General features: G+C 31.8%; 2 protein-coding genes across 2 annotated transcripts in view; one reads left to right on the top strand and one right to left on the bottom strand.

Moving 5' to 3' along the window:
* The window catches only part of LOC111634132 (protein LSM14 homolog B-like), a 40793-nt gene extending 37906 nt beyond the window's left edge, over positions 1–2887 (bottom strand). Inside the window, exon 1 of the mRNA XM_023378837.1 lies at positions 2668–2887. Within this exon, the coding sequence (XP_023234605.1) occupies positions 2668–2785 (118 nt within the window). The 5' untranslated portion in view covers positions 2786–2887. The remainder of the gene's footprint in view (positions 1–2667) is intronic.
* Positions 2888–3216: 329 nt separating this feature from the next.
* Positions 3217–4404, top strand: LOC111634134. The gene has a single exon (XM_023378840.1). It carries the CDS (start codon positions 3227–3229, stop codon positions 4382–4384), a length of 1158 nt encoding a protein of 385 aa, XP_023234608.1. The 5' UTR covers positions 3217–3226; the 3' UTR covers positions 4385–4404.
* Positions 4405–13752: the final 9348 nt, after the last annotated feature.

The following is a 13752-nucleotide window of genomic DNA, read 5'->3' as shown; positions in this document are numbered from 1 at the left end:
TAACATTTAGTTTTGTACGTTTTAATAGGGTACGTCAACAGAATGTACACTAAGAAGAAATTTTTCGAAAAATTCCCCCCACGGGGAAGTGTTATAAATTTATAATAGATACATTTTGAGTCACAACAACGTGTGGCGGGGTCTGCTAGTTCATTATATGTTGAAATTCACATTTAAGTGTCAAGTTGTTTGTTTACTTTTTTCTAATTAGCAAAACTGCTAATATGAATAAAACTTTTGATACTAAATGTATGATGATAAATATTCCCTATTTTGAGATTCAGAAAATTCTATTTTGTATTGTATATCATCAAATAATTAAAGAATTTTCTTATTTTCTATAGTCTAAAATTGGTGATTTTTTTTACATTTGGGAAATAAGTAAAAATATTCTAGAGTCATAGAATACAGTAGAGCGTCGTTTATCCGAAGGAATTCCAGTTGACAAATTTAAATTTTCGCCAGTGCTGTGGCACTGTAATCTTTGGCTAAGTCTTCGGCTACTCAAATATTTACGTTTTTGATATTAAATTAACTTCTGAAGTATAATTTTTTATTGTGTTTATTTTTTTCAATATATTTATTTTGTTTGTACAAAATAAAATAATTTTTAACGATACAATAGTCTTTGTTAGGCTTAACATTGACGAAAATTCAACGCGAAGCGACACACAACGGAGAAAAATTTCAACACAGGATAAATTAATATATTTTTTCATACATAACTGGTTATCCGAAAAATAAGTTATCCAAACAACCCCAGTCCCCAATTGATTCGGATAAACGACGCTCTACTGTATTGTCAAATTACTTGCCATGCTATAAGGGTGCTTTTCTCCCTTCTCATTTTTAAGAAAAATTTGTAATACAGTAATCATAACTAGAAACATTAAAACAGTGCTTACATCAAAACCTAATAAATAAAAACATTACATAAACTATTACACTGCAAACATCAAATGAAGTATTTATATTTTTAAGTGAAATATTTGTAAAAAACTTAAAAAGGATTGTCATATATGAAAACTATCATTACAGGACTCTCTTAACAGCTAGATTTAACATAGAACAAACAAGAAAAAACTATTAGTCATACTAAACTTTCAAGAAAATATTGATTTACTATAAAGTAATCTGTATAATAAAATATTTTATGATTCATAAATAGTTCAGTTTCTATGTTTAACTTATCAAAATTTATATTTTAACATATCTATTGAATTCAGAAATTAAAAATCTAGATATAAAAAAAATGACCTTGAACAAAATGTTCACAGTTGTTGACATTGAAATAAGCAGAATCTAGAGTAGTCCAACATTTTCTATTAAATTCTCATCAATATAGGAAATTTACATATGAAAATACATTTATGTTCAGCTATTAGTATAATTTTATAGCATTATTGTTAATCTGAATCAAATATATACAATAGACTCAAAATTTTATGTTGTTTACATTATTCAATTTGCAATCCAAAATTAATAATTAACCGGTAGTTTGTAGTTTTGGGTAAACACATGCTTAGATATAATTAAGATATTAAAAGTTGTACTAAATTATTTTTAAGGCATTTTAGTAAATCCAATTCTAAAACTTGTTTTTAGATTTAAAAATTTATGAACAAGCAATTATTTATTTCGACATCATCACAATGCCAAGCTGCAATTTTTAATCATATTTTTAATTTATTTTATTTAAAATATATACTATCCACCTCAAATTAGTAGTGACTTGCCCCCGTACATCATACTTTTCCTTTAACAATAGAGTCATGCTGGTCACCTAAAACCTTTCAGGGAAAAATTTTTGAATCGAAATAACACAACTTCCGGTTTGCATCCAAAGTTCGAATATATTAATTGGAACCTCTACCCCAAAAATTTCCACATCCAATCTTGGCTTCCATTTATCTTAACTCCATTCTCAAGATTAAGGAAAGACAGAAGGAATTTACTTGTTTACAATTTTTTGAATTGGAGCCCAAAAATATACAAAAGGATGAAGATAAATTGTAAAGCTTATATTCTATTGCAAAAATAATTTTTGCTTACTTCTTGAAAACATAAGCCCGTACATATATTTTCTTTATGGTCAACTAAAATTTATTTTCACCAATTAAAATACACCAAAACTATAAAACTATTAAATGCTATAAAATTAATCTACAACATGATAGGATAAAACGAGAGCAAACAAATTAAAACACAACCATACTATTTTATAGAAACAATTGGTATTTAATAAATTTTTGTATCTTTGAAATACATAATGTATAAACAAACATATATAAGTATTTTATTCCGTATCATCATTTACTTTACATTTGGAAACAATTTATTGATCTCTGAGAGGCTCTTGGAAATATTGACTATTAGCAGATAAAAATATATGACGACAAAAAATTTAAAAATTATATTATTTGAAGCTTAACTGCATAGTTTTAGTGTTGAATTCATGACAAATTTTATTATTTATAAAATAACTAAATAATAAGCGAATATTATGATGATAATAGTGATAATATCGACTCAATTGCACTCTTTAAATGCTATTAAGATTAATTATTATTGAACTTGATTTTATAAGCGTTATTTAATAGACTTTACCCATTTACTTATGGCACGAGTATAGAAAGATGTAAATAACTGAAATATTATAATTTGTACCTTTAGCAAGAGCAACAGTCGACTCTTTGGCATCAATTGTATACAGTATACCTTCATATCTTATTTCCGACTTGGAAATTAAACTTATTTTACTTCCTAGGTACGGCATACCACTCATATTGAATACGGATCGTTATTATCCGACTCACAGTATCGCCTGCCTATTTATCACATTTGCTGATTTACATATCGCGATGCATGGCGGGATTAATATAAAGAAAGAATCCACTCAATCCTAATATGCTAAAAGATATACATTGTTATAACAAATATTATTTGTCAAATAAATAATCTCATTCTGTAAGCGCCCAATCACATTCATTATATTTTCCAAGTCATAAAAACACATTACCTACTATTATAATTAACGATAAATAGTTTATTATAGTGTTTTTGGTATCGTTTAATATTTAATTTTACACGGTAATGAAAAGTATTAGAGATTTATCGAGTTATCATAATGTTTTTGTTTATATTTTACGAAACTAACTGGTTATCGTTACTTAGAATCGTTGACGCATGCGCTTAATTATTAGTTCGTTTGATGTGTGATGACAAAATGGCGTCGGCGAAATCTTTGGAGGACATGTTATCTTCAGATGTCGACGAATCGGCAGTTAGTGCGTTAGTTGGGTCTCTAGAATCACAGTTGTTGTCATCAAATATCCATATACCTAGTCAAGATGTTCAAACGTCGTTAAATCACATAAATTGTGACAGTTTACGCGATGGACAGAAACTCGGTCCTACTTCGACTCATCTGACTCAAGCGTCTTCGATACTAAACAAGACAAATTCGCAAGTGGTTACTAATAATGCAACATCTCCGTCGACTCCTAACACAGTTATGGTGACTTTAGCTGGTGCATTGCCAGCTAGTGGATATATTAGTCAAGTGACCAGCCCAGCACAACAAGCCCTTCTCAATACTTCTGCTGGAAGAAATTCCGATATCAAAATAGTTTATTCGCCTCAACCTACCACCAATACCAGTAGTACGGTGATCCAAGCACAAAGGGGTAAGGTAACAACAGTACCTAATGGAAACGTTGGTAGACCTGCAACCACGGTAGGACCTGTCATTACCATGGCAGGAGCATCCGTTGTTACTACAGCAGGAATGACTGCGATTCAAAATTTAGCAAATATTGCATCTCAGCAAGCACCTTTGATGATTCCCAATGCGTGTACTACACCTCCTAGCACCATTCCTATCAGTGTTAATGCCAAACAGGTGGTGACTAGGCTGACGGTGAGAGAACAGCTCGAACAAAAACAGCAGACGGAAAAATTGAATGTCAAGACACAGCCGCAATTAATGATCAAAGAGGAATCTTCTGGAGTGCATCAGCCCCACGATTCGACTAACGTTATTATTCCGTTGACTCAGGCACCTCCGCCGGTGGTTACAAACGTTATACAGGTTTCGAGTGCAACGCCGACGGTGGTTACGGTGGCAAAGACAACACAGTCGCAGTCTCAGACGCAACCTGGTCAGCCGGTAAATGTGGTGACGCAGGTTGTATCGAATCCAAATATTCTTCCCGGTGTTCAGATTGTTAATGTCAGTCCACGAACTCAAGGCATTGCGGGGCAAAAAACATTAGCACCGAGACTTGTATTTGGAAATCCAGTTCGCATTGCACCCCAGATGTTAACTGCACGTCCGGGGGCACCGGTTCAAACGGCGGGACAGGTAAGTAAATCATGGTACTGATGTAATTAAAACTTTGTCAAAGAGATGTTTTATATAAATTTTAATNAAATACATTTTAAACAATTAATAAATATAAAATAAATTTTCTTTCATTTAAATAAAAAAACATTAAATTTAAAATGCCAGAGTCAGATTCAACACATTTTTCCTGACTCCAACTCCACATCCAAGCATCACATGTGCCATCTCTATTACAAAGGGTGACTGACCTCCATGTATTGCCAACTTTTTCTATCACCTGCTTTTCTTTTGGATACTTGTAGCTAGGAATGCTACACAATCTTTGACATTTCAAAAACAAGTTCTTAGCCTTCCACATTTAGGTCTCTCTTAGTAAATCCTTCCAGCGTTAAAAATGCGTTATTGGCAGAGAAGAGCCTCTTACAGTCACCGACACTACACTGGTATAATGCAATAACAAACATAACTAGATACCTACAAGCTCTCTTAGAATATGACCTGGAAACTTTAGTTTACACTAACAATATTGAGAAGAAATGGAATGATACGAGATCCCCTCCAAACTTCATTAATAATTTTATCAGTGCAACTAGTTTTCAAAATTCTATGACAGAATTCCATGAAAAAACAAGTAAAACAGCAAAACCATATTTGGGACAAGACTATGTCTCAGAGACAATCACTTTGATGCTCAAGGTAGGTCTTGTTCTCATTCTCCTATCTTCTTTGATATTGCTGCTTTTGGGTGCAATCGTTCAAACTTCGCCAGCCACGACCACAAGATCGTCCACGGTGCATCTTTCATAAAATTAACCTATCTAATTTCAAAATTTCTCTCCATTGTGTGTTGGCCCGGGTGGAATTTTTGTCAATGCGTAACGAAAAGTTCCCGTTTTTGGAAAAAATAATTGTGGCTATTGTATCATCTGAAATTATTTTTTTATTTTGCAGAAACAATATACAGTTTAACCCGATTATAACGTCACTGAATGTAATGACAACCCTAATATAACGCCAAATTTTTATCGGTCCCATGATTTTACTATACTAGATAATGTTAAAAAACCCCACTTGTAATGACATAAAACTGTTTTAACGTCATATTTGATGCACTCCCAAATTTACAAAATTAGATGACAAATTTTATTTAACATAGAAGAAACTACGTGTTCAGTTCTAAGGTCAGAGTTCACTTCTTAGAATGACTGTGGGTGGTACTCTCCTCTACCTTACTTCAGTGGGGTGAGATGGCTGTTTTGCCTGTTTATAGAAGAGGGTCGCCATTTTGGATTTTATTTTGACTCGATTCTCGGTCCCTGACTATCTATGAGTCTGGGTTTTTTTATGCACAAATGATTTGGGCACCTAATACTCTGTGCCAAATATCAACTCTCGATATGTACTGCTTCATACCTCCATGCTGGTAAGAACATTGGGCAGTACGATTTTATAAACAAGACATAGTCTTGTCAACAACCAAATGATCGCCTTAACCACTTATTGACAGCAGCAAGTCAGTGTGGACTACACTGACTACCTACCCTGACCTTAAAAAATAGCACCTTCCTCTCAAATTTCACACAATGCCCATGTTAATTGGTGTAAGCTGAGATAATTTAAAGCAAGTTTCTTAAATTTCATATGTTTATTTTCGGTTTTTGAATTAAATAACAATAAAGTACAAATAAAAAAAAAATACTCATGGAATTCAGAAAGTGCTTTAAGTCATAAAAAAATTAAACATATGGTAGTTTTTGATGTAATGCTGACAATTTCAGTTTTATAAATAGAATAAAAACTTTCATTTTTTAATGTACCCTGTAGAGGGGATGTATAACCTCACTTAAACTGTCATGACAGTTTTTACCATACAGAAATATCAGATTTTCTGGTCTCCCCTGGATAGATTGACATGCTGGACAATCCACAAAAATATGCTAAGAACTTTTACAGTGTTTTGACTAAGATGCATAAAATGTATATAACATGCCTGATTATGCAACATTAAAATGCACACTTACTGATAGGTTAAATAGAAGTAAGGCATTTGTCTTACTTTTAAACACAGTTAAATAAATTTCAGTTAAAAATGAATTTTAAGTTAAATATAAAAAAACTAAATTATAATGTAATCAATTAAGTTATTTGTTTTTCAAGCATAAGTAGAATAGCTTTGGATAAAAAGCTATTCCATTCTCTTCTAAGCATTTTCTAATAACTGGCTTGTAGGCTATTTTCTCATCTAGCGTCATGGTGTCACTCTTTGCTATGACGAGAATGAGATTGACAATTTTCTCCAATCTCTTCATACTAGTCTTACCACCCGTCTGGTTTTCACCCAGACAGTCTGGGAATTGACTCACTGTCCAGGTAAACTATAAATTTTGTCCGGGAATTTTGTAGAAATTGTGAAATTACGATGAAACAAAGTTCTTGCAAATATTCTTACAAATTTACACTATTTTAAAAGCAAAAGAACTCTCACTCACTGAAACTCATCTGCAATTCTGCCATGTTAGTCTTTACGCTGACGTGTTGCGCGCAACCTGTCAACCTTCTTTTTTCTTTTCTTTTGCATGTACGATTGTACATGTCTCCAATAGAGCTAAGTCATCTGTACCTGTTCTTTCTTAATTTAGGGTTACTTACGTTACTCCTATGCATGTCCCTAGTCCCTAACTGTAACTAATTTAGAACCAGCATGCACGTTATTCTTTGCATTGTAAAATGACATTGCGCATGCGTCAGGAACTTCTGTTCGAACAGATTTGATTTGCTGTCTGGATCAGTAATTTTGAAAAGGTGGAAACACTACTTCATACATTCAACATCTAGAGGAGTCAGCCAGCAACCAGGAAAAATGAAGTAGATACAGCTGAATCCTGATAAGTTCAGCTGATTGTTATTTTTGAAACTGAATTTGATAGCAACAATGTCTGAGACATTAACAGAAATAACTCAGGGGAGTTATTTGAAGGCAGAAAACTGGTGTCATGTCAGTAGAGACACCCTTCAAGAGCAAACTTTGAAAAAAATTTCTGAAGAGAGGTTATGAATTTAACATTCTTCTGGTATAATAACTATGTTTATCTGAAGATAATAAAATAATGAATGTACCTTAAGTTTAGTTGAAAGTACAGTACATGCTCTAAAATGATGAGTCAAACAAAAGTAATGAAATCACAAAGAAAAGATTACTTCATACAGAAAATGGAATCAGGAAATCTGATAGCCTATTTGTAAATTAATTCAAGTGTAAAAGTTATTTATTATAATTTGAAATGACAAAACTGTTGTCATTCAAAGTTTTGGCTTTTGGCTACACTCAATGGCCTGACACAGAATATAGCCAAACACATTTGTTTTTAATCACTGAATGCTGGAAATTGAGGTGGTGTTAATTTTAGTATTTAGAAGATAGTTCCAGCTTTAGAATTAACAAGTTTAATTATTAAATTTGATAAGAGATGACAACTAACACCTGCTTCTAGTGTCAAATTCCTTAGTATTTAATTAATAATAATAGTAGTAGTAATAATATAGCCAGATATAATTGGCAATTGTTTGTCTTTAATATATATAACTACATCAAATCAAAAATTTCTTCTGAAATAGGATTTTAAGAAATTTGGATTTAAGTCATGACCAAGGCTCAGATTTCTTTTCTGTAATCAACTGATGTGTTAAGAAATTGCCTGCATTTATTTTCCACAATTGTAAGTATTCTTATTAATTAATACTCTAATTTCAAGGTTGGAATGACAAACTACTTAAAGTGGCTGATTAATTTTAATTATGAAAAGTCAAGAGTCTAGAATAGCAGTTCTTAACCTTTTAGTGATGAGGGACCATTTATCAAAATTTTTGTCTTGCCATGGACCATGAGCTGTTTGGCAGTGATATAGGTTCTTATAAGGTTGTTTTATAAATTAAACACGTAGAAAATTATTCGGAACCAAGAGTATTATATTATTTGTGAAAGTGTTAACATTAATTATATTATTTTAGTGTGATTTTTGTGACTGCATACTGTTTACCAACTGCTGAATTCTTGGTTCTGTGATACTCAAAGCAAATGCATGTCGGCACTGGCATCCAACTGGTTTCAATGTTTATTTTTAATTATCAAAAGCACTAGGAATCCTTGCTCGCATAAATATGTGGTTGAAAATAAAGTTAGGTACTGTAAAGCAATTTCTTGAATTTTAGGGAAAGCAATAGCTTTTTGGCTCTAAAAATCTTTAAGATTAATTTCTGTCTCGAATGTATCCTTGCAGTTACTATCATGTTGCATTTCAATTAACTCTTCTTGTATTTCATCTGTCTCGTTAGAAATGTTGACTATGAAAGGATTGCAAATCAGTTTCTGAATACCTTTGTCCTTGCAGTCAGGAAAATAGCGATTGAATTCATTTTTCAAACTTTGCAAATGGAATGTAATGTTCTTTTGTATTTGTCTTTTAATCTCAGCACACTATCAATCAATAATTGGGTTTAATGTATCAAACACAGACAAATTCTCTCTTTCGACTTTGCTGATCCATAGATCAATTTTAGCGATAAACATACTGATTGATTTTATATTCAAATGCAAATTTATTGCTAGTGCCTTCCAATTTCATATTTTCTGACCACGCACCATACCCCAGCCTGCTATCAGCTCTAACCTTGACGTACTGCGCATTGTCATCAACTCGTCGTCATTTATTTAATAATTTTGGGATAACTTTGCGGACCACTTCGGGTGCTTTCAGGGACCATAGGTTAAGGACCACGGATCTAGAAGAACAAATCATTGATCTTCAAATAAGAAGAGTGCAAAATATTGACAATCTACTTTTGTATATTAAAATGAAGCATGAAACTGCACTTATCAAAAAGTTTCCACTATAGTTCTATTAAATGAACTGAGTTGAACTACAGCTTAAAATTTTGACAGTCAATTCAGCTTGAATCCCAGATTTGCAGATTAGCTGATAGAATATAAACTAGAGTTGAGCTTTTTGAATTTCAAGATAATCTTATCTCATCCACTTCAAATTATTGGGACTGTTTTGCTAGAAATGACTTATTTTTATTATTTTAAAATATTACCCTTTATTACTTTTAATAATTCTCTTAATCTAAAAGTTCTTTATAATTCAATTGTGTATTGCTTAAGTATATGTTATTTGAATACTCTCATTTTAATAATAGTTAAGTGAAAACATATGCATCTTATTATTACAGATTCAAGTTAATTTCATAAATGGGCTTTGCACCAATACACCCTAACTCAGCTTGCATGTCAAGACTTCAACTCAACATTTTCAAATAACTGAGTTGTGCTGAGCTTTATCACACTAATTTCCATTGGTCATATTTAAAAAATATATAAATTATTTTTATTACTGTAGTGCTTCACTTATTTTAAAACTAAATTATCTGCTGGACTGTGTCCGGCTATATGACTACAGTTAATATTTAGATGTAAAGTAATTTTGCCTAGAGGTAGGCAATTAAGTTGCCATCTCAATAAATTTATGAATTATAAATAAATTAATATTTAATATTAGAAAGTTCTGGAAGAAAATAATCAGCTAAAAAGGCAGAAAATATCAAGCAGAGGTCCAGTAGCACAACTGGCAATGAGTTCACATGGAAAGTGGGTAAGAGTTCAACTCTAGATGATTCTTTCTTCTAGAACTTTCTAATATTAAATATTTAGTTTTAGCACAAAATATTTTAAGGATTTCTAGAGTTCTTAACTTCTGATCATCATAAACTATATTTATAATTTTGGACTATTCCCACAGTGGCAATATCCCGTATACACTGGTTACAGACCTTATCCAATATGTAAATCTATTTTTAGTGACAGTCATATTCTTTTAATCTTTGAATTAATGATCTATTTGTTGAACTAATATATATCAATCTCCTGTTAAATCTATTTTCGATCACAGGGACTGAGTATACTCTCGATGTTCTGTTAATATCTATTGTCCTTGCCATTTGTGAGTAATCTGATTATTATGGATTATGCCTATAAATGATATCAATATTTACATATTTTGCAATCTTATTGTATGCAAGTGCAATCTAGAATCATATTCCTCTTCTACATGTTTTAGATGAATTCTTTTGTTATCCTAGTGTGGGTTTTTAATGTTTCTACAGAACAAGCTATGTCATATTAACCTAACACTGTGGCCATGTGACAATGTTAGTTTTTATTGACTTTAACTCATATCTCTAATTATGTCAATGAGTATATGTTATTTTGTAAGGCAGCATTTAGAGCTTTGGTAAGAATGATATACTAATTGCCATTTTGCAGGTCATTCAAAGCAGCTGGTGCAAAGAATGGGGAGTTATGGTTAGGTTTGCAATAAACCCTTATTATTTGCTTTTTTTACGAATTCAATATCAAGGTCTAAAAAAACGTATTTGCATATTGTTGGTCTGGCCCAACTTTAACATTAGGCCGTACTTTTAGACTTGATTGAATTCACAAAAGAGCAAAATAACAAGGATTTATTGTAAGCCCAACCATAACCCAATCTTCATTACAGCTGCTAAGAACAATCTGAAAAAATATAAAAAGATAGTATTTATAGCTTTGGTAAGGAGAACATATACACATGGTACATTAGTTGGAGTGAATAAAAAACATAGCATTAGCACATGATTACAGTGCTAAGCTAATCTCTGACCTCAGTTGTAACTTCTTTACTCTTAATTAGAACTTATTTAAATAAAATTCTTTCTATGTATCGGTACATTCAACAAGTAATATAATCTTCAGAAAATAATTTGGGTTTAAAAGTAACTATAATGACTACTGATATATAATCAATTATTCTACAATACACAATTTGAAATTTGTCTTTTATGTCATAATGGACAAACATGACTTTTTAGCATATTAATTTAATATTAAATACCTGTAGTGACTCAGGTCTAGTCTCCTAAAAATATTTGGTAAAAGTCAGTGTTGAGAGTAAAAAAATTTTTTTGTATTTTCAACTGCTGTTCTTCCCTTCGTCTTCTAGGGACACTTTTGTAAAAAAGTAAGGTCACAATCATAGTATTCTGACGTCATGTGCCTGTTGTGAATAAAAGCAATTTATCTCAAAAGAGAAGTACATTTGATTTCATTAATTGATTTAATTAAACATGGTATCAAATGAAAGGATAGTTAATAATACAGTCACATACTAAATTATCATATGCAGAATACACATTTTAATGAGCTATAAGTCATTTAATATTTTTTGATTAGAACAATCAGATAAATTTGCTCAATAGGTACTACATGGATTAATTGCAATTTCAAATACTGGATCTGCAATAAAAGCCATTTAGTACATAATAAATTCAGTTGAACTTACCAAACTAAAATACACAAAAAACATGTGAAAACACAGACAGCTGCCAAGGGGACATTAATTATAATCATTGTGTTTCAATGAAGTGCCATGTTAATCTATGGAAAATGTCCAAACTCTGTCCTAGAAGTCTAGAACAGTGCAAATGGGGTAATCATGGGGTATAGGGAAATGTATGTTCATCATATTGCATGACTTTTTTTAACTTTTTGAAGTTAATACTTATCGAAATTTGATATATGACATATCAGTCAAAAGAATTTTTAACTATTATTACATTGTTGATTTTATCATATGCTGTATTGGTCCTGAGTTAAGTTGTGTGTAGTAACACATTTGTAAATATTTCTCTAACACTTGCTATTCTGCAAATAAAAATTTCATTTCATTTGACATATGGTTTATCAAAATTGGTTACTGACATCAAATTTACCTCCCTTATCAGAGCAGATGTCACAAACTGAATAAAGCTGTCTTCCCTTTTGGAATTTTCATCACAAGCATGAACCACACACCAATATATCAATTCTGTAAACAAGATACACTCTGACATGTGAATGAGTGAACAAAATAGCTGATATTTCCAGTCATATAAACTTTTTTCCTATACATAAAAACTGGCACACAAACTAGAACTGTATATTAAACAAACAATTTGACACCTAAATGCAAATTCCAGCATATGATGAACAAAGAAAAACTTTAATGTTCAAACATTTTTGGCTGTCTTTCAGAGGCCCTCATCAGAAAAGAATGCACAAAACAGAAAAAACAGTTCTATCTTTTGAAAAGTTTTAGCTTTCAAACATAGCTGTGTTCCAATTTTTAAACATTTAAATGATGCTCAATACAAAGATCATTACATGTTACAACTAGAGGATTTGATCCCGGGATCTCGAAAATCGGGATCCCGACAACTTTTCAGTCCCAAAATTTTCGGGATTAAATTTTCCTAATCCCGAGATTTTCGGGATTGACATCATTTTAAAAAAAGTTGCAAAATAGACTGCATGAAGCGAAACGTTCAGTGCCAGTGCTTTTAACAGAATTGCTTGCCTATCATTTTAATATAAAATACAAGAAATTTTATTCCAAGCAAGCAGCAGAAAGTAACCTAGCGGGCTTGCGATGCTTGCTTGGAATAAAACTTCTTGTATTTTCAACTAAAATGATAGGCAAGCAGTTCTCACTGGGTTACTTGGTAATATACTTCATTTTTTAATGTATAAATGATGTTCGATAAGGAAATTGTTTCGTTTACATTCCATAAAGATAAATGCATAACTTCACATCAAAAATTATCGTTATGCTTTGTGGCATTGTAAATAATACTTCCACGATTGTGGAACCAGAATATAGTCGGAGTTAATGCAACCTCCCTTCATGCCCACTATATAAATTTCAAGAGTCTCCAACAAACGTAAGTCGTGTCAATCAAAAGCCCTGTGTAAAAGAGTAGCTTCATCCCAACAAGGAGAAATCCTGGTTTGATAACATACTGGGCTAATGCAGTATTATACTTTCCCTTGGACACATTTGTCTAGTATTTTAGCCTCTAGTGATCTGTACATGGATCCAACGTATGTTTCAGAGGCCCTCGTCTTTCCTGATGAGGGCCTCTGAAAGACAGCTGAAAATGTTTGAACATTAAATTTTTTTATCTATACTAATATTATAAAGAGGTAATTAATGTATGTATGTATGTATGTATGTATGTATGTATGCAGCAGGTAATCTCCGAAACTACTCATCCGATTTCAAAAATTCTTTCACCAATATTTAGAATGGAACCTCAGGGTGGACATAGGCTGTATATTATTCCATTAAACATTCATATAAATTAAAATATATAATCTAGGTTAAGACTTTTATGTCCAACAGATGGCGCTACGAGTACAATGCCCTAAGTTTGCTTTTCTGTGAGGCATTATGCTTTTCTGTGAAAATGAACTAAAGCAGATCATCTTCTATCTATCTATATAAATAAAAATGTAATGTTCGTTTGTTCCTACCGATTCCTTTGAAATTTTGACACAA

The sequence above is a fragment of the Centruroides sculpturatus genome, unplaced genomic scaffold (genome assembly GCF_000671375.1).
Source record: "Centruroides sculpturatus isolate CEXI.00-Female unplaced genomic scaffold, Cexi_2.0 scaffold739, whole genome shotgun sequence".
Taxonomy (NCBI): Eukaryota; Metazoa; Arthropoda; class Arachnida; order Scorpiones; family Buthidae; genus Centruroides; species Centruroides sculpturatus.
The sequence above is the reverse complement of the archived record's forward strand: the minus strand, read 5'-3'. Positions and strand labels throughout refer to the sequence as shown.

Excerpts from the sequence above, each read along its gene's own strand:
- LOC111634134 (XM_023378840.1), top strand. The coding sequence starts at position 3,227 with ATGGCGTCGGCGAAATCTTTGGAGGACATGTTATCTTCAGATGTCGAC.